Here is a 26276-nt window from a genome sequence, read left to right on the forward strand (position 1 = left end):
GGTTTCTGAGGTTCCTCAACCTTGGCGAGCGAAAAAACACAAGTCGTGAAAAAAAACCACGACAATTACATGCGATGGAACGATTAGAACCTGCGTGGCTGCCGAGCAAGGCGGAGGTAGGGGTTGGGGGGGGGCTTACAGTCCCACCGCAGATGTTCCAAGTGTGCAGGGTCGGATACGAAGCTCAGACGGGGGATCTTGCGAGGGGTTTGGAGAAAAAAGGGATAACGGTGCAGGATTAATGTTGAAAGAGAAGATGATAATCAGAGGCCTTGGCGTGAACTGGCTGCTTCCAGGCTGCAGGTTGAGTCTTATCTCACACCGGACAGACGCTTAGCGCCTCCAAACACCGGAGCAAGACCAGCAGAAGAGCAGAAACTCCAGCGGTGGGCCTCTGGGCCTCTGCTCTCCCACCCCCCCTCCGTCCATTAGTCCAGACCCCCCCCCCCCCCCTGGTACAGTTACTTTCTAACCTGCTGCAGATGTGCAGCTCTGGGGTCTTGGTCCGAGGGGGCGATGGAGCAGCGGATAAGAAGAGTGGAAACATCCAAAACTAATAATAAAAAAAGCTGTGGTGTGCTTTCATAATGTTTAGTTGTTGGGGTTTTGTTTTTGGTGTTATTGCTCTCTCAGCAACCAACCCCTGCACCTCCTCCCCCTCTGGTGTAAACCTGCGGTGGTCTCTCCTGGTGTCTGAGGTCGTGAGGAGGTTCTCCGGGTTCTCCAGGTTCCGTCAAGTATCCCGTATCCAGGGTGAAACTCAAGAGTCTCTGAGGCTCCTCGGTTCTCTGAGTTTCCAGCTCATCTAAACCGCACCGCTGCTTTATTTGTTGTCGTTTTCTGTCTCCACAAGTGTAAACATCTTGCATGTCCTGCGACTGAGTTTTTTTCTCCCATCTTTCTTTTATTTACTACCAAAGTTGTTGTTTCTTTCCGCACAGCAAGACGACAAGATTTGAGCTCACTTTCTTTTTGGCTCTTTTCAAAGAGGGACTTTTATTTCCAATGTGGCTCTTACATAAGCTTGTTGTTCTTCTTTTGACATCTGTTTCTTTTAAATAAATCTTATTAAGGACTTGTTCTTTCTAAAGCTTGATGCTGATGGAAACTTCCAACTCATGGCTTTTAAATATTGCTTTTTTTGCTTTTCTTTTGGTTTGTGCCGCTGCCATTATTTGTCCTCAACTTTGTCCGTTGTGCTCAATTCAAGAAAACAAATTGTCAGGAGAGAAGGAATGCTGGCGCGCAACATTTTATTTTTCCCCAACAGGATGAACAGCAGAGCAGTCAGATCTCATATTTAGGTGCCTTCGATGGGGCCAATTCAATGCATCTTTCAGGAGAAAGAAATTTGAATTCCTGCTGAATCTGAACTTTCCCCAACCATTTCTCCTCAATACGAACCCCGACATTTTCGGGGCAAGTTGAATTTTCTCATCTTAAAATTTGTGAAGAAATAATCCTGACTGGAACTGGGACACAGTGGTGGATGGTGGTGGTGGTGGATGGTGGTGGAGGGTGGGGGAGAAGAAGCTTCCTGCCCAAAATAAACATGTGGCGCAGCGTTACTGGAAGCTGAGTGGAGGGATTTGATAGAGGCAAGAGAGTCTGGGTGGAGGGAAGTGTGTGTGTATGTGTGTGTGTGATTATGTTATGTAATTTCCACCAGCGCTAACAATGCTTTTCCTCTGACTGCTGCCCGCCTGCAGCCCCCCATGAGTCCCCCCGACATGCCGACTTTAACAGTGTCAAAACGGACTCTTATCTTTTTGGGCCAGCGGTCTGTCGTCCCGGCGCAGGGCCACCTCCTCCCCCACAAATCGCCCCCCAAAAGCTAAAGACGGCCGACGACGACCACGGCGCTGCCGTCTGCTCCCTACGCACGATATGGAATTTGGCCGGAAAGCAAAGCAGGCCCAGAAGATTTTTAGGGGCGAGTGTCTAATTTCCCAGCACGCTTGACGAAAAAAAAAAAAAGTAAACATGAGGATAATGGAGCGCCACGGTTTCGGTTTTGAATGATAGTCATTTGACGTCAGCTACTTTCTAATGTAGACAAACGAGTTGATCTTGTTAGTCCGATTTTCCAGAGAGCAATCCGGTTTTGGATGGAGGAGCAGCAGATGCGCTCGTGATTTTCTCATAACAATTTGTTTAATACTCATGAGTCTGACTTGATGCTCAAGGGAAGCCTGTACATCCTGTCATCACGGAAGTAGTGCTGTAATGGTAAGTAAGTGCTACTACTTAAGTAGTACGACTACTAAAGCAATATTACAGGAACTTCACTTGTTATTATGACTTATACTTATTATTAAACTTTGCAGTATTTCTTTACAGAGTAAAGAAATACTGTGCCAGTCCAGGAGACCATGCCGTTTAAACTTTAGATTCATGTAGTTTCATGACTGTTGCATTAAAAAAAAAAAATGACCCCGGAGAGCATTTGAGAAATTACAACTTGCCAAGGTGTCATTACAACCAGGAAGGTCCACCAGGTAAAATTATCAGGTGCGCTGGCACCGACCTGTTCCAACCGGCTCTCTCACACACATACACACACATACACACACAGACAGACACACGCACACGGCAAGCTTTGATCAGCTTCTGAGCGGCTCTGTGGGCTTTGAACGGCGGGACGGTGGACGGTCGCTCCCCGGCTGTCTGACTGAGGTTTTTTGTCCTGCAACACTGGCTCATTACCGCCAGTGACGTCTGTCTGGTGGCTGCCAGTTTGTTCGGGGGTCACAGTGAGAGAGAGAGAGAAATAGAGAGAGAGAGCGAGACAGAGAGAGAGAGAGAGAGAGAGAGAGAGAGAGAGAGAGAGAGAGAGAGAGAGAGAGAGAGTGTGAGACAGAGACAGAGAGAGAGACAGAGAGAGAGACAGAGAGAGAGAGAGAGAGAGACAGAGAGAGACAGAGAGAGAGAGCAGGGAGACGCAAACACTCTGACAGGTTGGTCGTCCGAGGAAGACGAGTCACCGAGTTGTTGACCTGCTGTTACAGCGGCGCTTTGATTCTGGAACGGCGGCGACAGACGGGGAAATTTCAGCCGAAAACAAATTTTAAAGGTCAAATTCGCATTTTGGTGTAACCCTGACGGCGAGGCTGACAGGGTCAGAGACACAGAGACACTCAGAAAGTCAATTCCCACCAGAATTTTCATCAGTCACACTGTGAAGATTCCTGATGATGAGAGAAAACCGTCTTCACACAGTTCTGATTGTGTTGACAACAAAAAGTTTGAATTTTCTTTTTGATTTGAGACCGAGCAAACACAATTAACTTCAATCACTACTTTCCCACTAGACAAAACAAAAAAATCAGGGAAAATGACATGAACTGCATCCTGTAGCTGCTGGCTGTATATGCAGCTTGAGAGGTGAGAGTTTTGTTTTTTTTAATTAAAATTAAGAGAAATTGCAAACGGCTCTTTGGACATGACATCAGATCGGCGCAGCGGCAGGCGGAGCCTGCTGGAGCAACTGGTTCTCAATAAATCTCTCACTCCTGTGCTCCACCGAGGACTTTCACTGGGGCTGTGAAGTTGGAGCGCACGCTGAGGTGACGCAACACAAGACACACACACCGCTTGTGTTTGCAAGCTGTGCGACGAGAGGGAAGGGGGGGGGGGGGCATCATCATTACAGCCAAATAGTGACAAAGTCGAAAGTGGAGCACGATGGAGAGCGACTGGACCTGGGCTAGTGTTGCCAAATGATGGTCAGAGAAGAAGAAGGGGAAGAAGAGGAAGAAGAAGAAAAAGAGGAGGAGGAGGGCATTGGGAGGGGTGCTGGTCTGCATTTCCTGCTGGATCAGAAGAAATATTTCCTGTTACTACAGCCTTCTTTAACCTCTGTGTGTGTGTGTATGTATGTGTGTGTGTGTGTGTGTGTGTGTGGTTTCCCAGTGCAGACAAAGGCAGCGGAGTGGCTGTGATTAGTGCATTCCAGGTCTCTCCACACCATCACAACGCTGAGTGGCTACACAACACACAGCAGATGAGCTCAGAGACTCAACAAACAACTGGCCGCGAGCATTATTCCAGTTTGGGTAATGTTTTTTTGCCCGAAGGGTGGCGCTATGGAGCACCTAGATCTTTAATCTTTGCATGAGAAAAAAAAAAAAAGTCATTTCAATTGCTTGCCGAATTTCGTCAAAATTGAATAAGGTTAAAGGGGTCAAAATTGGGTCGAGAGACACGTTAGGTCAACAATAATAATACAGGACTTGTACAGGACTTTCTCTCGTTGAGCTCAGTCCCAATGAAAAAAACGATAGGAACGTGGCCATGATATGAGATCAGGGAAACCATTTCATTGGCTGAGGTTGTCAGCCTCCCACAACCTGAACAATAATAATGATGATGATGGTATAAATAAGCCCTTGAGCTGAAAGCCCAGAGCTGCCAGGTTACAGGTCATCTAATCCGAGGTTTGTGCTCGTCAGGTGGCTGCAGAGTGACAGAGCTGGTGATGCTGCTGCTGCTGCCGCTGCTGCCGCCTTTCTCCTTCCTGTTCGGCCCCACAGACTCTCAATAAGCCCTGCAGGTCTCCCAGAAGCGAGGCTAAAGAGAGAAGGTGTAAAAATCTCAGAGGCTCAGAGCAGGAGAGCCAAAGTAAACGTCTTTTTCCCTCCCCTGGCGGCAGCGGCGGCGTTGTTTGTTATTCATGAGAATGGCGGCTGACTCGGCCGACAATTCCCTGGGAAAATTAGGCTGTGGGTTCCCGACGGACGAGCCGAACTTTCTCCTCCGCTGGACAGAAATGGCCACTTTGTCACTCTACAGTTGTCGGCGAGCCCTTCCTCCTCCCCCCGTGGCCCCCGCCGAGGCTTATCGGGCTCAGCCGAGAACGAAAGAGGTTGGGAAGACGGAGTGAGAGAAAGAAGAGGATGATGGTGAGAGTGCGAGAGGAGGGACGGAGCAAAGAGATTGAGTGGTGGAATTAGTTCAGCATTTAGCCTTGGAAGAAGACCAGAGGCTCATCAGGGCATGAGATGGAGGGAGTGTGTGTGTGTGTGTGTGTGTGTGTGTGTGTGTGTGTGTGTGTGTGTGTTGGGGGGTGAAGACAAAGACTGCAGATTGAGAGAGAACGGTGCATTCAGCGCACATCCCGAAGGCCGAGCATCTCCACAGTGTTTAATCTCAGGAGCAGATTAAAAAGAGAAAATAAACTTCCCTCTGTCTTTGCGTGAAAAAAAACAAAACAAAAAAAAAAACCTCCAGCTGATTCTCCAGTCAGACCCGTCTTACTCCCACGCTCGGCTGCACACTCTGCCTCGCCGGCCTTCACGCCGCCGAGATATCGGGTGTCATAAATAACCGAGCGACGGCCGATCGCGGCCTCATCGCTTCCCCAAGAACCAAAGCGCTTTATCTGCTGCGCGAAGGAGAGGGGGAGGCTCAAAGGAGGCGGGGTTAATTAATCGCAAGTAGCAGGAGCTGAACCAATCCCATCATGGAGTCACATCAGGAAGTAGGGACGAGAATAATTATTTGGTATTGCAGAAAGAAAGAAAAAAAGAAACATTTGTGATGGGAGACTGACAGAGGTGAGGCCGGTTGCGTAAGAGCTCACACACTGTAACATTACGCTGTAACATTACGTAACGGCAACACTGGCGGGGAAAAATCAATCTGGGTTCTAAATCATCCTGCGCTCAGGCAGCAGCAGCAGGAGCAGCACCGGTGGTGGTGGTGGTGATGCTCTCTGATTTCCAGGGTTGGACAGCGCAGTCACATTCCGCAGCGTAACCCCACTCCTCAGCTTCATCATCCACTTGACTCCTGGAGGAGCACCAGGGAGGGGGGGGGGGGGCGAGACAGCCCACACACACACACACACACACACACACACACACACACACACACACACACACACACACACACACACACACACACACACACACACACACACACACACACACACACACACAGGGCAGATAAACAGGAAGCTGCTGACTGAACGACAAGGAAGCACTTTTGACTTGGACAGGTTGTGTTGGCAGCCTGCCGAGGGACACGAGGTGTGTGTGGAAATGATGATGATGATGATGAAAAATAAAAAGCATCAGATGGACTTTGGCTGCCACTGACACAGGTCTTGCAAATATTAATGAGGTTATGCTGACATTTTCATATCGAGGTCGAACCCTGAACTTTACAACTCTGACAACTTGCTAGAAAAGCAACAACCATGAAGCTGAACGATAAAGTTACTTTTGGTGTTTCAGACAATTGAAAGGCCCCGATTTTAAACTTGGTTGCGGTTCAGTATGAACACACAGCCAATAGACACAAAATAAAAGAGATCACTGCAACAAAAATCCAGCAACGGAAACGATTACGGCTGCTATAAACATACACAAAGCCTTTCATCAAAGTCCCACTGGGTGAACTCTTGATAAACTGATCATGTTTTACTGGAAGGAGAGGGAGTCCCCCACATACTGAGCAGCACTTTGCCAACTCACTGGCCAACACAATAATGTACAGTGCTGGAAAGTAATCGGAGCGTGTTTTGCATTCCAGGAGGAGAGAGAGAGAGAGAGAGAGAGAGCAGGACCATTGTGTAGAGAGGTCATTGTGTTTTTGTCCACCGGCTGGCACACACACACACACACACACACACACACACACACACACACACACACACACACACACACACACACACACACACACACACACACACACACACACACACACACACACACACACACACACACACACACACACACACCCCAAACTAGACGGTGAGTCATGCTCAGCACCGTCTGAACTCTCCTCCAGCAGCAGCAGCAGGGTGCACACCATGTTGGTACACCAGTCTAGATACACACAACTGGTTTTGTAGTGCAAAAAAAAGGAAGGAAAAAACAAAAAACACACCACACCAAACCTTTGGCGTGTTAACAAGCCTGGAGCCGCGATGGAGATTCAATTTGAACTTGCCGTCGCCGCAGCTGCATCAGACGGCTGCTCTCCTGTAAGAAGAGTAAATTGAATCGCAGAGTGAGGGAGGGATTTTTTTCCCTTCCCTTCAGTCCCAGTCGCAGACGCACGACGGATTGAAGGAGTTATCTGCATAAAAGAGGAAGCAGCCAGCCAGCCAGCCGAGAGGGAATTATTTAAAACAATCCACTCAGCAATGTTCCCTCACACGGCGACGGCGGGGGAAATATAAAGTAAGACTCGACCAGCCAGGAAGAAAACAGCAGTCGCTGTTTTCTTCCTTGGTGAGACGTGAAGGTTTTACAAGAAAAATAGTGTAGAAAAAAAAAAGGCTGGTAAGCCAAGAGAATGATTTTCATATTAGAATAACCCAATTGAAAGAGACTTTTAGGGGCTTTTCATCCTTTATGAAAATGTGTAACGACTCCTCTGATGATTGTACATTTCCTACTTTGTGTCCAGACCCTTGGCAAAGTTATTTTTGTGACCCATCCATCCTGTTGTTGAAGGTCTTTCCACAACGGCAGCGCAGAGGATCTTTCCGACAGCAGGCAGCAGCGTCACAAAAGGTTTTGCTAAAAATTGTCGCTGAAAAGTTTCCTCCTGGTCAGTTTGATCCTTCAGAGTTCAATTAAAATGTCCATTAAACGTTTTACTCCTGCAACGAATCTCGGTCGCCTCACAGTCGCTTCATTTTTATAGATTTTTAGCCCAAAAAAAATCCTTTAACGTGGAGTCTGGAAGCATGTTATTGCAAGGAAAAAAAACACCTGCTTCTGATTCCATCTTTTTTCCTCACGGTGATCAAAACCACCTCAGAGTCGGTTCCTCCATGGCGGTGATACGCTGCGATGACAATCATGGGCTGTGTTTCAATTCAGGGTCTGCATCCTTCGAAACATGCATTTGAAAGGAAGTTGCGTCATAGCACTGCGTGAAGGCTTGTCCCAATTGAAATGCGCCCTTGAAAATGCGCCCTACTTTTAGCCGATTCCAAGGACACACCGCTACTATCCTTCGCGTCCTTCTGTATCCCAGCATGCTTTGCGTGCTGCTGCAAAGCATCCTGGGATCCTGGGAAGTCAGCTGAAATTAGCGGCATGTAGTGGCAAAGACACAACGTATAAATTTAAGGACTGAAATTTCACATAAAATATTCAGTTTTTAACGTAGGGTTTTTACTTATTTGAACATTCAACGGCATCGTTAGATGGCAAACCAATGGTTAGCTTGATGCTATAAAAACGTCACTTCCGGGGTTGGCCAGCAGGAGGAAATACGTCTCGTTCTCGGCCGGGTCCTTCGGAAAACGCTTCTTTCGAACGGAAGGACGCTTCCTTCGAAGGATGCAGACCCTGAATTGAGACACAGCCATGGACTTGTCACACTCCTCCGCTCATGTCCGAATTCCCAGAATTCCCAGAGAGCGGTGGGGACGAGCACACATTGTGCACTTGGCCTGGTCGTCCTCTAGATAAGGGCGCCTCAGACGACTGTTTCGCATTTTTACCGTTTGACCTTCCTGGCCGACACGGTGGAGGACATAAATCCAACATTTTCATCCTGGACTGGACAGCAGCTTTGTGTTCGGCCACCAGACTGGAGATGGTTTGAGAGTGCGGGGGTGAGGACACATGAGTGAGGAGAGGCTGCAAGTGGAGGGATAACTCATGTTTACTCATGAGCTCAAAGCCTGCAAATCTCTGCACGCAATCACACGGCTACAGGGGGAGGAAAAGGCTCAAGGACTGATTTGCTAATGAGGCGTTTGAGGACACGGCTGAGGTCGACAGTTATTTATTGGAACGGGAGTCGAAAAAAATGAAAGGTATAGATAAAAAAAAGAAATTGCACTTGCATGGGACAAAGAGAGGAGAAAAAGAGGAGCAGCAGCCAAGAAATGCAAACGAGCGTCTGCTGGAAAAGAGGGAATTGGTGACATGGGGTCGACCTGAAGGTGGGGGAGGAGAAAAAAAATGTAAGAACTCATATGGTCCAGGGCGCGTAGTGATGAAAATCTAATCTGTCACGCTGAACCGAGAACTTTGGCCGGCTGTTGAATGTTGAAGGAGGCGGCCCGTGCCGCCGGCGAGAGCTTGACAAGACGTCGCTATGCTAAAAATTCCCGCTCGGCTTCGGTTTCCCTCAGTGTGAAGGCGTGACGGGACTCAAAACGCCTCCGTCTCCTTTCACTTTGGCCCGCTGACAGTTTGGTGGCCCGTAAAGCAAGAGATAAAGAAGACGGAGGGCGGAAAAAAAAGAACAAGCGGCTCCCGCATCAATAATGCACCCTTTTGCGATCAAGAGAAGAAAAAAGTGTCGGAAAAAAAGCAAAGATGAAAGAAGGGAAAAAAATTGGGTGCAAATCAGGCAGGATGTCATTGCTGGGGCTGAAATATCTCGGTTTAGAACGAGTGTGGAGAATGCTAAATGAAAGCTGTGTGTGTAGCTGTGTTTCCATGACCCCGAGAATTGCACAAAACCTGAATATCGCAACAAAAAACTGCTCATGGCAACAGCTAAACTTGGAAAAACCTAAATATGGCTGAAAGGTTTTGACGCTCTCATGAGGTGGTTTTTCAGACGTATCCACATAGAGGTGTATCGCAAAGTGTCATGGAAACACTTTTTTCGCATTTACACACGTCTGTGGACGTGACGTACGGGGTCACGTGACCAGTTCACTGCAAGTGAAAATCGCGTGTTTTGTTTGTTTGGACGGAGGAGGAGACGGAATATTTTTTTTATAATTAATCAAAGAGAAAAGTAAAACAACCATTCCTGACAGCAAACAAATGTAAACAAACAAAAGCAAACATAATTAATAGAACTGATTAGAATTACGGCTTATGCGCTTCGCACCATTCGATGGAAACACCTGCAAATCGTAATTGTACTTTGTTGAAATTTTAGAAATATCACTTTTATTTTACAAGAAAGTGCCATGGAAACTGTGTGTGTGTGTGTGTGTGTGTGTGTTTGCGTGTGTGTGTGTGCGTGTGTGTGTGTATGCGTGTAGAAAGGAGGAAACATCAGAGCGATATGCGGCCAGTCTGCACCTCACCGACGTTCTAAAGTCCAGACTGGAATGTGACAGATTGCGCGGCTGCTTTTGTAGAACGCGGTTACACAAGTTTATGGCTGCAATTCTGTGATTAATAATATAAATGATGGAAATATGGCGACATTTATGGAAAAACAAAGCTGCCAAAACAATGACCCACATTGGCCGGGTGAGGTGAAGACAGTTCACGGCAGTGACTACCACAATGACTCAACAACAACACAACACAGGTGACACAACAGGGGTGTGGTTCTTGTGTTGTTGTTGTCGTCGTCTTGGGAATACATGGCAGGGTGAATTCCTGGCATTCCAGTTTCCCAGAGGAACAACTTTAGTGTAAACTAAATAAATAAGGTTAAAAAAAAGATCATCACAAAGTTTTTGTATCATCTGCACAACTACGAGTGGCTTAGATTCCGACGTCTTCAAACGATTCAGACAATTTGGATTGATGGTAAGCTGAACGTCTTCATATTAATGTCACTGAAGCACACATTCCTTTGCACAAAAACACACTTAGTGTTTTTAATAAGCAAACACACAGTTTTCAACGGGCTTCTGATTCCACTTAAGGATCAATTCCACAAACTACAAGCATTCACCCCAAAAAAAAGTATTGTGCAAACTGGAGGGAGAAAAGAAACAAAAAAACAAAACAAAACAATAACCTTCCTGTTTTCTACATGTTGAAAGAATTTTGCCAACGAGAAAAAGACACACACACATTCACGCACGCACACACGCACACACAGCCCTGGCAGAGATTCTAGAAACTCTCCTAGAAACTCTGCAGGAACTGCTGCAGAGGCAAGTGGCAAAAGTGGCCGACACACAACACACACAACAAACACTCAGGGGCATGCAAATAACACAATGAGTTGAGAGTGCGCAGCGCTGAGGCTTTTCGCCTGCTAAATGCTTCCACCTCCTCTTAACTGGGAAATGCTATCAGATCTTCGCAGCTTCACATTTCTTCCATTTCACTCCCGGCCTCCTTCACTTCACTGCACTGGCTTTTATTTTCAGCACCTCGTTTCTGCCTTTTAGAAGAACAACTTTGTAGAGGAGCAATTTCCCCGACAGCAGCAGCAGGAGGAAAAACCCCCCCGCTGCAACTCTGAGAGGCTGGCGGTCAAAGTGAGCTGAAATTAATTCACAGAAAACTCAAATGTCGAGGTTTGATTCGTCTTACTGAAAGCCACTCTTTCCTTTTCCCAGCCAAGGAACAAGAGGATGTGTGCGCCTCTGTTGCTGAAGGTGCAGGTTCAAGGTGACACCAGCGCCGAGCAGCAGTGACATAATACACACACACACACTAGAGTTGCAGTACTCGAGATTGGTCTTGGTCTCAAGACCACTTTTTCAGGGTCTCTGAGGTATTTTTACTGGGTCATGTCTCGGTCTGGACGGACTGGGGGGTTTTTGATCAAGATTCAGCCAACTCTGCAATGACACGATAATGACTTGCAAAGTTGTTGTTGTTTTTTTTTTTTGAATGGTTCAAAATAGCTGGCAAAGCAGCAAAATGTTCAGGAAAAATCTTAAACCACTGAAACGAGATGTTGCTGCTCGATTTAAAAGCAAACTTGTATTTTAAAGGGGACTCGTCATTTTTTTGAGTGTTTTGTTCTTTTTATTTGAAATATAAAGTCATGGTCTCAGTCTCGATCTCGATGCTCTCTAGTCTTCATAATGTCTTGGTCTCGGTTGGTTGTGGTCTGGACGACAACACTAACACAAACACACAGACACACCGGACCGAGGCAGTGCGTGAAAGCCGCTGGCCTGTGGACAGAACCGGTCTGTCGGTGTGCATTCACTCCAAACAAACATCACTGAGGCTTATTGTCCGGCGAGCAGCAAAGCGGCAGAGTGAGCCGAGGAGGAACCACATCAAAGCCCAGAGCTGAAGGCCCCGGCCCGGTTCTGATGCACCTGATGACATTGTGTGTGAAAAAGAAGGAAAGGAAGAACAGAAAACAAAACAACAACAAAAAAAGAGCAGCATATGTTCTGATGGATTTGGTTCAAAAGTTGGCAAAGAGCTGAGTCACATGCTGGAGGTGCCGGAGAGAAGAATTGAAACAATCCGTTTTCAGGTTCAGTCTCCAGCTTGTGATGTGTCACTTTTGCTCCATGTCAGTAGATCATTTCTCACTCTTTTTCAATTTTTTGCAAATGAAAGCAAAAAAAAGTTCCCCTACAGTGACGAGTGTGATCCCAATTTGTCAAAAAAAGAAGAAAATTGACTTGGGAGGATTGGTGGGGGTGGGGGTGGGGGGTAGTAGGAGCTCTGAGACTGTGAGTCATTCAAACATTAATGGACACAAACACAGACAGCCTCCCAAAATGCCTAATCACGCAGTCAGTGGCCTGAATTTTTTTGACTCGCTCAAAAACTCCCCACAGATTATTTGCAAAAGAAAAAAGAAAAAGAGCGAACGCTTCCTTGAAGCCAGCTGGTTGGCGAAGCGTCACGAGTCCAACAAGGAACCAGGCTGTTTGCGTCCAGTCACCTTCCACTTTTTTTTTTTCTTTGCTTCCGCCAAAAGCGGGTCTGGTTAATCATTCGCTGAGTTCGACCGGTTCTTTCGGGACGTCCTTTCAACAACAACAAAAAAAAATAGAAAAACGCAGATTCCGCAGCAGCGTCAATCATTTGTGCTCCTCCGGAGAAGCGGCGCTGCAAGGCCGAGTGACCGAGCGACTGCAAACTCAGACCTTCCTGGTTCTGTGTCAACACTCGGCTGTTAAAGATTAATAGGAACAGGTAGTAGGTAGCAGGGAGGAGGGAGGAGGAGGGAGGGGGGCGGGGCTTACCTCTCCCAGAGACAAACAGCTCCGTGGGGGGGTTCAGTGACACGTGTCTGCAGTGAGTTACTTAATTTATCTGTAATAGGTCTTATTATTGCTTTTTTCTAAATCTCATTTTTCCCATCTGAGATTTATTTATTTTATTGTCACTTTTATTTTTTGCAAAATAAGAGCGCTATTTCGAAAATTTTGACACAGTACAATTGCGATTTGCAGGTGTTTCCATTGGATGGTGTGAAGTGTACAAGCCGTAATTCTCGTAAAATCTCGTCCCGCGAGAGCCCACTTTGAGGAGGATGGAGGTACAAAACATTTTGGTCAGTCGGTGGATGAGGAGGAGGAGGAGGAGGAGGAGTAGGAGCTGCTCATAAATCAAGATCTAATCCATCGAACCACAATCAAACATGTTTCCTGGGACATTATTTAAGTCAATGAGGTGGTTTCCCACTAGCTTTTTATCCAAGTGAACAACTCAACAAGAGCGTTTTGGAAGTCTTGCACGTCTCGGAATGCCACTTGTCCTACGGCTAGCTGCAGTATATTTCCCGACTGGAATATTTGTAACAGGCGGTTACAAAAGGAAAAGGCAAAGAAGAAGTTTTAAAAACTGAGACAATACTGATTGTTTCAGAGGAAGCAGACGTTTCACTGCCCACGGTTCTCCACCTTCCTCGGAGGATTCTTTTTTTTTTTTTGAGTAAAGCTCTAATCCAATGATCTGATGCCATCTGACAGTCGAACCAACGCTGCCCCCGCCTGTTCCGGAGGTCACGTTAATAAGACGTCCTGTCTACGTAACTTTCACCTCCTCCAAAAAACTGAACGGAACCAAAGTGGCCCCGCAGCTCGTTACCGCGTTTCATCAAGTGTTGAGAGACGCGCAGGCGCGCACACACACACACACACACACACACACACACACACACACACACACACACACACACACACACACACACACACACACACACACACACACACACACACACACACAGTTTTAAACACATCCTCCTCCGCTCCATTTTCAGAATCGTCTTATTGGGAAAGCGACATTTCCGGCTGTACTTGGGAGAAACGCAGGCTGCAGGGTTAATTGAAAAGGGGGGGGGAGGAGGCGGGGGGAGTGAATGGGGTGGCTTAGCATTCCTGCCGCTTGGCTCGCGAGCGAGGAACAGCAGGAAACAAAAACATTTGGGCCAAATAGCTGCTTGCTCGACAAAGTCGGTGGGTGATTAACGGCCGAGGCATTCGCTGTGATGATTTGCCCTTGTTTGGAGAGGCTTTTACCGGCGAGCGGAACACCATCGCAGCTATGCAAATGAACATTCCCAAATTCTTTAGCGCACACGTGTGAACCGGGGTGGAGAGGTGGAGGGGTGGAGCACGACAAACAAACAGCTGTCATGCTTGTTGTTAAGTAAGCGTTCACCTTTCTGTCCTCCGACTCGTTGCTACTTTCACTCCAAACACAGCTGACCTCCCTCGCCGATGTACTTTATTACTTTTAAGGCTGTGTTATTAACTGATTTTAAATCGAAATCAGATTTATTAGTCAAGACGATGTTAAAAAAAAAAAGGGAAACTCTTCAAATCGATTTTCCTTCCAGGCAGTGCTGTATCAATCTTTATTTAACGAAATGTGAAAGTTTTGCACTTTATTCATTCCCAATAGGGAAATGTGTTTGCCATTTTTCTTTAAAAATGAAGATAAAATATTTGAAATAATTTATTTCATTGTCTTTGTATTCTTACCAAAAAAATTGAAATCGAAATCAAAAATCGAGTTTTCAGAGAGTAAAAAAAAAATCCAGATTTTATTTTTGTCAAAAATCGCCCAGCCCTAGCACTATATACCACTTTTAAAACACTTTTGCAGCAGGAGCAGCAGCACTACTGAAAGGGAAAGAAAATCTTGCTAAACACATCGTCAAACTGCTGAGGCAAAAGTCAATACACTTGGTAATTACTCTTAGGGCTCATTCAAGCTAATTGCTCATATATCTAACACACACACACACACACACACACACACACACACACACACACACACACACACACACACACACACACACACACACACACACACACACACACACACACACACACACACACACACACACACACACGGCCTTTTTCAAGCCACTGCCTCTTCAGCAGCAGCACTGGGGGGGTAAAAGTGGATCTAATGATGTCCAAACTCTGCTCCCGGTGTGGCCTGTGTCCAAACATGCCTTGACTCACCCTTGACTGAACCTGGACCTTGCACAGTCTAATCCCTGCACAAACAGAGGAGAGGGCTGCTGAAGTCAGAGAGGGCAGCCCAGCGCTTCCACAGTCCAACACGGAGGGCGAAATTCACTTTAAAACAGGCTGTTTCCAAGCAACCACCAGCACGACAAGCAGTGATGCTACTCGGTCACTCAGATCCACTCTACTAAAAAGTGAACAATTTCTTTTTTATTATTATTATTTAATTAATATTATGCACAACTGCAAACATTTTTTGTGATAAAAGCTCATTTTGTTTCCATTGTGTGTCCAATTGAGGGCGACAAAGAATTTAAACCAAACACTACATTTCAAAGAACCATTGAAGCCAGTTTGTTCAGGAAATATTAATGAAAAATGTTAGTTCTGTTTGATTGCCAAACCTGTTGTCAGGAATCAACATTTTCGTTGGTGTTTGAATGATATTCATTAAAATTGTAACTTATGGAAACTAAAACATGAATGTGAATTTCTTGGCCAGCAGCTATTTTTTGTTTGTTTGTTTACTTTGCTGTTCCTTACTTACATTTTTTGTGTAATCATTTCTTGGTATAAAGGGGCAGATGAAATAAGAATATTCTTCTTTCTGCTCTCTTTCATTCAAGATACTGTTTTTTTTTTTACATTCAATTGTTCTTTTCTTTTGCAAAAATGAAATGAAATAAAGAACTTGGAATTGAACAGGGCAACAATATTGCAATTTTAATATTTTGTTTGATATATTGTGATATTTTTTGCCAACCCATCAACACCAGGACTGAGTGCAGGATGGGACAGACCAAGCGCTTCCACCTGTCCCCTAACTTCCAGCTAACACCGGAGTGCGAGCTTACTGCCTGCTCCCGCTAAACCCGGTGACCTTTTCCCAGCGACGCTGCTGCACACAAAAAGTTGTAAAAGAGGGCGACTGAGGCAGCGGGACTCAGAAATCTCACCGTGGAATTAGAAAACAGCCGCCTCCGCCGACGCGCAATTAAGCATCCAGGAGTCACACAGCAAGCGACGCGTCTCAACATGCTGACATCACAACATTCGATTCTCAGGCTGCCTCTCAGTAGACACACACACTCAAACACGCACACACACTCAGAACCGCTTTCACATTCCTGCGTTGTGTAAGCGAGTCGTCAGCGGGTCCGAGGTCAGCGTGGACAACAATGGCCTCCAGTCAAGCAGGGCGAGAGAAAGGAGACACCTTCCCGAAATTCAGAGGGGCAGGGAGGGGCAGCGGGGGGGGCACTGAGCACTGACTGATGCCGGGAAAAGAGTCTTTTCTCTGGGAAGGCATTCGCAGCTTTTGTGGGACCATTACAGCCTGGAAAAAGACGCGAGATTGGGTTCCACAGAGGCAAACAGCAGCAATTATGTAGCGGGGAGACAATCCCAGGCATCTCTGTTCACACCTGTCCACTCGTATCCACTTCACAAAGGGGAGTTTGTGTGCGTGTGCGTGTGTGTGTGTGAGTGTGAGTGTGAGGGAGGGACTCGTACATTTGCATAGTCTGATCCTGCTTATGTTACTTTGGCAGCAGCAGCAGGAGGAGGAGGGGAAAAGGAAGGAAAAGGATGCAGGAGGAGGAGGAATAACAAAGACACATTTTTCTAGCATCTTCATGTCTCGATTGTATAAAAGGTGAAAACGATGGCCTTAATTGATAGGTTGTTCAATGGCGGTATAGTGCGCAAGGTCAAAATTAGCTTGGATACTTATGACACGTTTAAACTCGACTCGAAAACAAACACTCGGCACCAGCGTCATTGTATTTGTACACGAACGTCATTTGCGATAAGGTTATTGAAATAGAAATGATTTAACATCAATTTTGCACCCCCCCCCCCCTCCAGCGCCGGCGGCGTTGTCGCAGAGCAGCTTCATCCATCCGAGCCAATATTTGGACTCATAAAAGATGGAAACATCTCCCTTATCAGCGCATCCCTGTCAGGTGTTTACTTTCTGTTTGGGGCCGTTTATCGCACAGCCCGAGTTCTGATGGCAGTTAAATAAGTCGTGGCTGTTCACCTGTCACACTGCGATAAAATATTATCTGCCCTGGATCTATAAAAACCTGCGTCATGTTGTGTCGGGTCTCAGTGAAAAAAATAAAAATAAAAAAGACAGTACGCCACAGGTGTCGAGCGGACCCGACAGTGATCCTGTGACTGTTTCCATCATTAAAATAATCTATTTTTCTGTCTTTAACTGCGAGTTAAGGTGCAACGGTGCAAATACACTTTCACTTGTGGTTCTGGCTGCAACAAAGACAATGACAAAATATTGAAGGCCTCCAACACCGTAAGCACCAACAGCAGTAACAGGTGACTGGCCAGGCAACAGATGATGACCTCGAGGACCTAGAGGTCCAACAGGCCGAGGTCATTGTTTGTCACGGTTCCTTCAGCGCCCCAATCTCATGTATCTGGCCCAGCCTGGCCAGCTCAAGCCTGGTATTACTGCCTGGCATGTGATCAGCTTCCAAACAAGCTTTGCCCCGGGCACTGCTGAGCTCCTAATAACAGGATGTGGAGCAGCGAGTCGACAAAACCTCCAAAACTGGTAGTGGTGGTGGTAGCGGTGGCCGCCCAGAAGCCCACCCACCCCTATCCCCACCACCCCCCGAGGTGAAGGTGGGCACCGAGTTCAGGGCCACGACTCGGAAGTGAAGAAAAACAGTGTTTATGGGCCTTTTTCACATTTGCCTTTGTGTTCTGGCAGAGCAGAGCAGCAGAGCTGGAGGCTGGGGCACCTTCGTATCAGAGCTCCTGCATATGTCCGACTCCACAGGAATCCAGCAGGAGTGTGACGTGACTTAATTAAAAAATAATAAATCACACAACACACACACACACACACACACTTCCAAGAATACCAGCCTCCACCTCCCACCTGTGTTTCTCCTCCGTTCCCTCCCACAGTTCCCCAAAAATCTCTAAGAGCTGCCTGGATTTCTTTTTTAATTAAAGTAGACACTTGTATGTGAGGAATTTGGAAGTTCTAGGATAACAAAGTACCTCGTCTCAAGACGATGAGAAAACACAAGTGTATTGACCGCGGTTGACGCGAGAGCATTTTTTCCAACATGGTTCCAGGTGGTTTAGGTGAAACAGAGCCAAGAAACGTTTCGCATTTCCAGAAGACGGCAACAAATCAAATTAAAATGAGTAGAATGTTTTAAAAAAAAAAAAAAAAAGTCACGTTACATTATGTAACTCTACAATGGAAAAGCACTGAGCTCCAGGAATTCATAGCTCATTATTAATCTGTCACCAAAGATAAGCTGAAACTTGACATTAACAAGACCCGTGTGCTGACGGATAAATCACTGGCATAAATTATCAACTGAGTGTTTCAGTTGAACGCTGTTCATCTTGTTTTACAGTGTTACGGAGAAACATTTTGGGGAAACAAGTTCTGAAAGAAACCCAACGACACTGGCCGTCATATGCAATATGCTTGATGAATGAGTTTTATGACATTGGCATTTTGTGTTCGGATGAAAACAGAAATGAATTATTTGATAAGATGGTTAAAAGAAATTAACTTATTTCAACACATTACTCATTGACTAGTATCAAACAAGATTTAAAGCAGTTCCTCCCCGTAGTAACTTGTATTGCAACAACATCATCGACAACAAAAATGTGTATTCTTAATTATCTAGGGACAACAGATGAAAATTAGCTTTTGGCTACAATACGGCATGTTTACATGCATGTAGTTGCATTTGTAGTGAAGAAATGTTCATTAAGATGAACTGTCTATCCCAAGTAAAGTGAACTAAGACAACAACATGACTTTCAATGTGGTGCAAAGGTTTTGACAGCAACACAATGTGTAGAAAAACCAGCGTGTGGAAGAAGAAGAAGAACAACAACAAGAAGAAGAAGAAGAAGAAGAAGACTCAGGTGTGCGGTCGGGGCCTCACCTCATTGGACGGTATGCTGACGACACCTGTGGATCTCCTCTTCTCCCTCAGCTTCCTCTTCTCGATCTGGCCCTTTCCCTTCCTGGCGCTGGGGCCCGAACTGTTCTTCTCCTTGGCCTTGCCGGGTGACGGGCTCTGGGTCGGGCTGTCGCTGTCCTTGCACACCGTCGGCGACTGCTGCTGCTGCGGAGGAGGTGTAGTAGGAGGTGGAGGACTGGAGCTCTCCGGAGCTCTCTCCGGCTGGGGAGAAGGAGAACGAGGAGGCGGCGGCCCTTTCTTCAGGTTGCTGCCCGGAGCTGGTGAAGAAGCAGCAGCAGCGGCGGCGGCGGCGGTGGAGTGGTGGTGCTGCTGCTGCTGCGGTGCCTCCTCCTCGGGTCTCTTGAGGGCTGAAGCGGAGGAGGACCGAGCCACCGAGTGGGAGGAAGGGAGGCAGTTCCCGCTCGAGAGCCCTCGCTCCTGGCCGCCGCCGCCGCCGCCGCCGCCGCTGGTGGCGGGCAGAGGGGCGCCGGTTGACGCGGCGATGTCCCCCAACATTTTGGCTCTCATTTTCTCCCGTTTTGCCTTCCACTCTTCCAGAAAGTCCGTAGCGGCGCTTGACTTAAATCCGCCGGTCGCCATGATCACGTATCTTAGAAAATATTTGTATTTAGTAATAAAATAATCCCTCAAGTTTGTTGGAAGTTTCGAGTTGCTGCGAACTTTCCGTTCTAGTGGCGCCGCATAATCCAGTGATTAACCCGCTGCGGACAGGTAGGTGACAACAAAAAACAGAATACATTCAGACACACGACTCTCCGCTTCTCAAATAAAAGTTTTTCGCCTCTTTCTTGCAACTTTCCCACGACACACGGCGGCTGAAAGTCACGCAACGAGCCCTCTGACGTCACTAATAACAGGTTCCCCACCAGCTAGCTTCAAATGCGAAAGTTTGCAACTTTCGTGTCATCACTTTTTGATGGTTCCTCCCGTTTAAAAGTTATCAGAGGTGCGAAAAAAGTGTCAGCGACGTGGGCGACTTCAAGTTAAAAATGTGAAACGACTTACCTGAGATGTAAGCGTGTCGCTCAGTGAAGTGCTCGCGCTCGCTCTCGCTCTGCTGTGTTCGCGCTCCGACCAGGTGTGCCCGCAGTCTGAGCTGATGAATGGCGCCGGTCGGGGCTCGAGCGCTCTCAGCGCTGCGCTCTGCCCCCTGGCACGCCGGGCGGCTCCGGAAACTCCCGAAGAGCTCCGGCTACTGCCGAAGCCTGAGCTGTGTCGCTCGGCCAGGTTTTCTCGCTTCTCCTCCCTCCGGAGAAGTTCTGATTTCTTTTCTTATTTTCACCAACGTGCATTTGCCTGCATGTTACCAATTAACAATTTGAGAATACACTTGTAGAATGTGTTGATAATGTAGTATATTTATGTATATTTTATCTATTTTTAGTCATTATAAATTTAAGTATATTACCATACCATAAGTATGTATTTTGTTTGGTGTCTTGCAGCAATTTATTACATATTTATTCTCAACCATCAGTGAGAATTTTCTGCCAAATTGTTTTGCTTAAGAATGACATAATTATTATTTATGTGCTGTTTAATATGTTTGCCTTTAAGTGCAACAAAAAAAAACTAAAAAAAAAAAAAAAAACACACTGAATCCATCGTGCCACAAGTTTAAGAGACGGTGACCTCGAGCACATCATCACTCTGAAGTAAAATATACACATTATCAACCGCAAGGGTGTATTTGCCCAAGGTCTGTGGACTCACACGGACTCGCACCAAGTCACTGCTGTGTAAACCTGGTGCAATGCATCTTCTACAAGCACAAGAGGCTGGAATACAGTACATGACATTAAGATTTTTTATTTCTTTGCGAAACAAACCAATTTTGAAGCGCTTCCCTGCCGAGTGTTTGGTTCTGTAAGATGCCAGCAGACGGAAGTGTTGCAGACATGATCCAAATGTCTCTCTGAAGTCACACATTTGCAGAGCTAAAGACAACCTTTTCTGCTTCTTTGTTTAAATCCATCAGATAAAAAGGGAATCTGGGTGGAGTTGCTAAAAATAAACACTGATCTATGAACTCAGGTCACTGACGCATATTTAGAATATTTCTGCCTGCTCCTCTGGGGGCTTGCAATCATGTCGCTGACTGTTTCCTTTAAATGCCATCACAGCGGTTTGACTCAAACCCATTTAACATTCCACTCAGGCCCCCAGCGGCTTGCAAAGATTTATTTAAACTATTCTACACCCTTGCTGACAGCTTGAAAGTTCTTCTCTTTTTTACTTTCCCCTGATGCATAATGAATGGCCACAGTGTGAGATCTGTAGCCTGTTTAAGTGAAAACGGCTGGAAAAGGAATCGCTTGGCCAGCTGTAAAATGAAAGGAAGCGCTCGTCTGAACTTTCATTTAATGGCCAATCTTCCACTCACACGTTTTAATTTTCTTGACAGTAATGATTCAGTCAAGTGCGATTGGCAGGGGGGTAATTCTGCAGAGGAGCTCACCCCACCAGCACACTTGTTTGTCAAGCAAAGTGGATGAAACAAAAAAAATAAGATTCGCCGAGGACAAACACACATTTGTAAATGCTTTTTTTTGCAATTTTTTTTAAAACTCAGAAAAAGAAATTGTATTCTAGACCAGGAGTGGTCAAACCTTTTGACCATTGACCATTTGACAGAGGGTCCAGAGCCCCGAGCCGTAATTTGCTCATACCTGGTCTGCACACTCGGAAGAGACTCAGGGAAATCTGCACGTTTGTAAGAAAATGTTCAAAATGTACTTTGTGTGCAGCTGTGTCGGCTGTAAATTGGCCAACATAGTGACTCGGTTTTATCTGTCAACATCCTGAATGTGAACTGTTGATCTTCCTGCTCCGCACATCATGGTCGGCGGTGTCATACGACAGCAGGAAAGCAGTGAATTGCTGAGACAACAGAGAGAGAGGTGGAGGTGACACACTTCCTGCAGGACAGTGTGAGTGTCCCAACGTCACTGACTGCAGGGGAGAAAAGAACAGACGCTGGAGGAATTGTGGCCAATAAAAAACAGACTTTTGACCGATGTTGCAGAAAAACATGATGTTCCTTTTTAGATAAACTCCTATTTGTTTTTTGTTTTTTTGTCTGAAAGTGTGTGCTTAAAAACACACTTCTTGGGGCGTGGGGAGGGGCAACCATTTGTGACATTTCTCCCATGTCAGCCTCCACACCTCAAGCAAAATGTTGGCTCCGCCTTGTTTTTGGCCCCTGTATCAAACATGTGGAAGGTCAGACAAAAAGCATCGGTTTTAGGGGGGAGGCTGTAAACAGAGGGCTAAATATGTGATTTTTCTGGACATCTCAAGAGGTTTTTGGACAATTAGTCACGCAAAGCTGTTCTGAGTCTAGGACAGGCACGGGAAAACTATGGCCCGCGGGCCATATGCGGCCCTTTCAGCTTTTTAATCCAGCCTGCCAAATTTGAAGACGTTATATTGATAGCAAATAAGTCATAAAATAGTTGTATTTCATCAACTTTTTTGTGTTTTGAGAGTCATTTCAGAAAAGGGCGAATTACCTTGGGGCTTCATAGACCCCTGGACTATGAGAACTGCAAAAGGGCAGCATGTGGGACCTAACGTCAGTATTTCATCGTGGAGAGTTTCTGGTTTCATAAGAACAAAACCCCAACGAAAACCCAATTTTAGCAAACATGAATGTAAACGTGACCCGAGTTTATGTGGCGGAGGGACTTCTGATGTTATGGCTGCTGGAGTTCAACAAACTGGGTCATGTTTGTAGATGTTGTGACACTGTGTAGCCGCCCTGGTGGCCACCACACCAGAACATTTTGCACAATCCACCACAAGCGAAAAGCCGAGATATTGTAGGAGACACCAGAATAGTTTCCATCCGAGGCAACACTTGTTTTTTTCTCCCCTGACCTACACAGATTGCCTGCAAACCAAAACACAATGAGATACTACCATATATATTTGCCCCAAAAAATCAAAAGAAAAACAGTTGCAGCGTGCAATCAGAGGGAATTTCAAGGCAATCTGACCAAAAAAAAAACAAAAAACTGCAAATAAAAAAAGTGGGAGGTTGTTTCACTCAGAGACGGAGGGGAAACTATTTCAGTCCCTGCAGACAAACAAACGATCAGCGCAGCGCGACGTCTGATTAAAAGTATCAAGAGGAATATAAAAAAAGAAAAGAAATATGACTTCCTTGAATAGCCACAGGCGTGCACCATCTGCTGGTGTAACGTAAAAGTGCAGCTACATTTAAACGGCTGCACTGATCTCGGCTCAGTCAGCACAGACGGTGAACAGAAGGTCAAAAACACCGGTTGAAGGTCATTTCTGATAGCAAGGGGGCAGCGAAACGCAGGAAAAGTGCCGTAACAACCGGAACAAACGGCCGAACAAAGACATCAGGAGGCGCGGAGACTTTACAATGTACAAGTTTTTATTTTTGAATGAACTCTTCAGTGGTTGGTAGTCACAGCACAGCTTGCATGTATTAAGCCACACACCTATTTTACAAGATGATGGGGAAGGAAAAAATAAACACCAAAGAAAAGAAGAGAAATAAAGTCTAAACCAGGTCGTCAGTCCATCTGCAGTGAACTCCTTTTCCAATCGTCCTCACTGAAACATCCTCGAGAAAGGCCACTGAAATGCATAAAACTGTTTTTTGTTTTAATAATATATATTTTCTTTTTCTCCCAGATGCGCGAAACATCCAACGGTGGCGACTTCCTGCTCGGGACTCCCCACTCACATGGCGTGGACAGTGCATGTAGACGAGTGCGTGTAGTAAGGACTGGGTTAGCCACGGCTACAAGCTCTTCCGGTTGTCGTTGCTGTTGTTGCTTTTTTCTCTCTTTTTTTCCCCCGTTTTGTTTTGTTTTTATTTCATTTTAGTGACAACACCTCAGCTCTAAGTACTACAGCTTTATTTATTTCTTCCTAATAAAATAAACTGGAAACAAAAAAAAATAAAACAACCCAACAGCACTCTTCCAAGATACTGGATACAATGAGAAGTGAAATGTAGTGAAGCGATTGCTCTTCCGTTTTTTTTGCCGCTTGAAACCTCACAATAATGTGTTCAACAGTTATTTTCAAATGGAAAGAGAGGCAGGGGAGGGAGGAGAAAAGAAGAGCTCTGACCACTGCCAACCATTCCGCATTGAGAGAGGCTGTACTGCACTGTATCCAAATGTCTATCATAATAATAATAATAATAATAATAATAATAATAATAATAATAATAATAATTAAAAACACACCTTCTTGTCCTCTGGAATTTTTTTTTGTTATACTTTTTAATAGTAACAGACGGGAACCATAAACGCATGCCATGTGCTGGTCTCAAAACAAATACATACAGGTATATACAGCATCACTCAGTACCTGCTAAAACAAAGTGAGAGATAACAGGAGTATAAACCGACTACACTACAAACTTAAAAAAAAGAAGGGAGGAGGAGGAGGAGGAGGAAGGTGAGCGGTGGAAGAAAAAAAAAACAATCCTAGTTGTGATGGGACTCATTAAAGCATCTTTTTAAAAAGAAGAAGAAGAAGAAGAAGAAATGCATATTGCACATACAGTGAAAGCTTAAATTCCACCAGGTCCGCCTCGATTCGCTAGAGCGAGAATTTAAAAATAAAGAAGACGAAAAAAAAAAAAGAAATCCCTCTTGGAGGAAGACACAAAGAGGTAAAAAAAAAAAAAAAAGGATGGGGAAGGTGTGTGTGTGTGTGTGTGCGTGTGTGTGTGTGTGCGTCTGTGTGTGGGAGCGGGTCAGAAGAAGTGGCACTTGGACGAGGAGGGAGAGGAGGAAACCGCACAGCAAACGACAGGAGGGGAGAGAGAAAAAATAAACGTGTAGCACAAATAAAATCAGGTGCTGGATTAATCTCTGTTCACTGAGAGCAGAGAGGAGCGAGGGAGCGGCAGCGGAGGGGGAGGAGGAGATTTTCCTTTATGTACAACTAAGGCTTATTGGTTAAATAGTTTTTAGGCTTTTCCCCGCCCACAACGCTTCTTTTTTTAAAACATGCTGATGGCGCACGCGCAAAAAAAAAAAAAAAAACCTGAACACAAACAAAAACTTTGAATTCCTTCCGTTCATTTAACAATTTAGTTTTTCCCTGCTCAAGGTGAAACTGGGTGGAATCTGGGGAGGGGGGGGGGGGAGAACGGCAGCCACACAAGCCGGGGAGGCGGATGGTTGGATGGATGGAAGCTGCGCTGGAGCGAACTGCTAAAAAAAAAATAAAGTTAAAAAAAAAGGAGGAAGTAGTGGAGGAGGAGGAAGAAACAGGGAGTCTCGTCTGATGTCTTGTTGCAATTAATTTCTAAATGTGCAATTCCATTAGTCACTGCCAGAGGGGGGGGGGGGGTGCTAGGAGGGGTGCAGACGACATGGCAGGCCTGTGTGTGTGTGTGTGTGTTGGAGGGCGGGGTGTGTGTGTGCGGGGGATTGGGGGGTGGGGGGGTCTGCTCTACTTGGAAAGCTTGCTAATGACTCGGATGAGCGCTCCGTTCTCGTCCTTTAGTCTCTGGTTGTCTGCTTTCAAGTCTGGGAGCGTCTGCAAGGAGAGAGAGACAGAGAGAGAGAAGGTTTAGGACAAGTTGCGACAAATCAAACACACACACACACACACACACACACACACACACACACACACACACACACACACACACACACACACACACACACACACACACACACACACACACACGCACACACGCACGCACACACGCACACACACGCCTCGTCCGGACAAACCAGTCACGCCAGTCTGGCAAATGGTTCCAGCCTGCAGAGTCACACAGCAGCATCTCACATGTTCTTGCATGGAAGCCATGCAAGGTCTCACTGCATGGCTCCTCCCACTCGGGTACGAGAAGAATAAATGAATCAAAAATACACAGCAAGGGCACAAAGACCGAGTGGTGGTGGTGGTGGTGGGATCCTCACTGCAGCTCGGTACGATCGGCATTGAAAAAACAAAAGCTGTCTCATCAGTATTACACCGCGATCACGGCAGCGGGCGAGTCGCTCAGGTGATTTATTTATTTTTTCCAGGAAAAGGAAGAAAATCCTGCTCCCAGTGTCACCACCACACAGAGAAATCAATGACAGCACCGTCTGATCCCATCACATCATCAACAGGGAGCGCGTGCCGTTGCTTTTAAATCATGATTGCGAGTAATTTAAGCGGCATTATTCAATTACTGTCATTACCGAGTCTGCAAAAGATGCAAC

At 46.0% G+C, this 26276-nt stretch overlaps 2 protein-coding genes across 5 annotated transcripts in view; both read right to left on the bottom strand.

Moving 5' to 3' along the window:
- pawr (PRKC, apoptosis, WT1, regulator) overlaps positions 1 to 20224 on the bottom strand; it is a 46553-nt gene extending 26329 nt beyond the window's left edge. The window contains exons 1-2 of the mRNA XM_076029958.1: positions 20065 to 20224; positions 19021 to 19760 (exon numbers count right to left, since the gene is read on the bottom strand). Coding sequence (XP_075886073.1) covers positions 19021 to 19638 — 618 coding nt within the window. The 5' untranslated portion in view covers positions 19639 to 19760; positions 20065 to 20224. The remainder of the gene's footprint in view (positions 1 to 19020; positions 19761 to 20064) is intronic.
- A 3219-nt stretch (positions 20225 to 23443) lies between these two features.
- ppp1r12a (protein phosphatase 1, regulatory subunit 12A) overlaps positions 23444 to 26276 on the bottom strand; it is a 42333-nt gene continuing 39500 nt past the window's right edge. For all 4 annotated transcript variants that reach the window (XM_076029954.1, XM_076029957.1, XM_076029955.1 and 1 more), the window contains one exon: positions 23444 to 25596. Coding sequence is in view for 2 of the 4 variants with exons in the window: in XM_076029957.1 (XP_075886072.1) it covers positions 25510 to 25596 (87 nt within the window). In the remaining 2 variants the exon portion in view is untranslated. The remainder of the gene's footprint in view (positions 25597 to 26276) is intronic.

This window comes from Nelusetta ayraudi, unplaced genomic scaffold, assembly GCF_046127955.1.
Source record: "Nelusetta ayraudi isolate G7.1 ecotype Tasmania unplaced genomic scaffold, CSIRO-AGI_Nayr_v1 ptg000027l, whole genome shotgun sequence".
Classification (NCBI taxonomy): domain Eukaryota; kingdom Metazoa; phylum Chordata; class Actinopteri; order Tetraodontiformes; family Monacanthidae; genus Nelusetta; species Nelusetta ayraudi.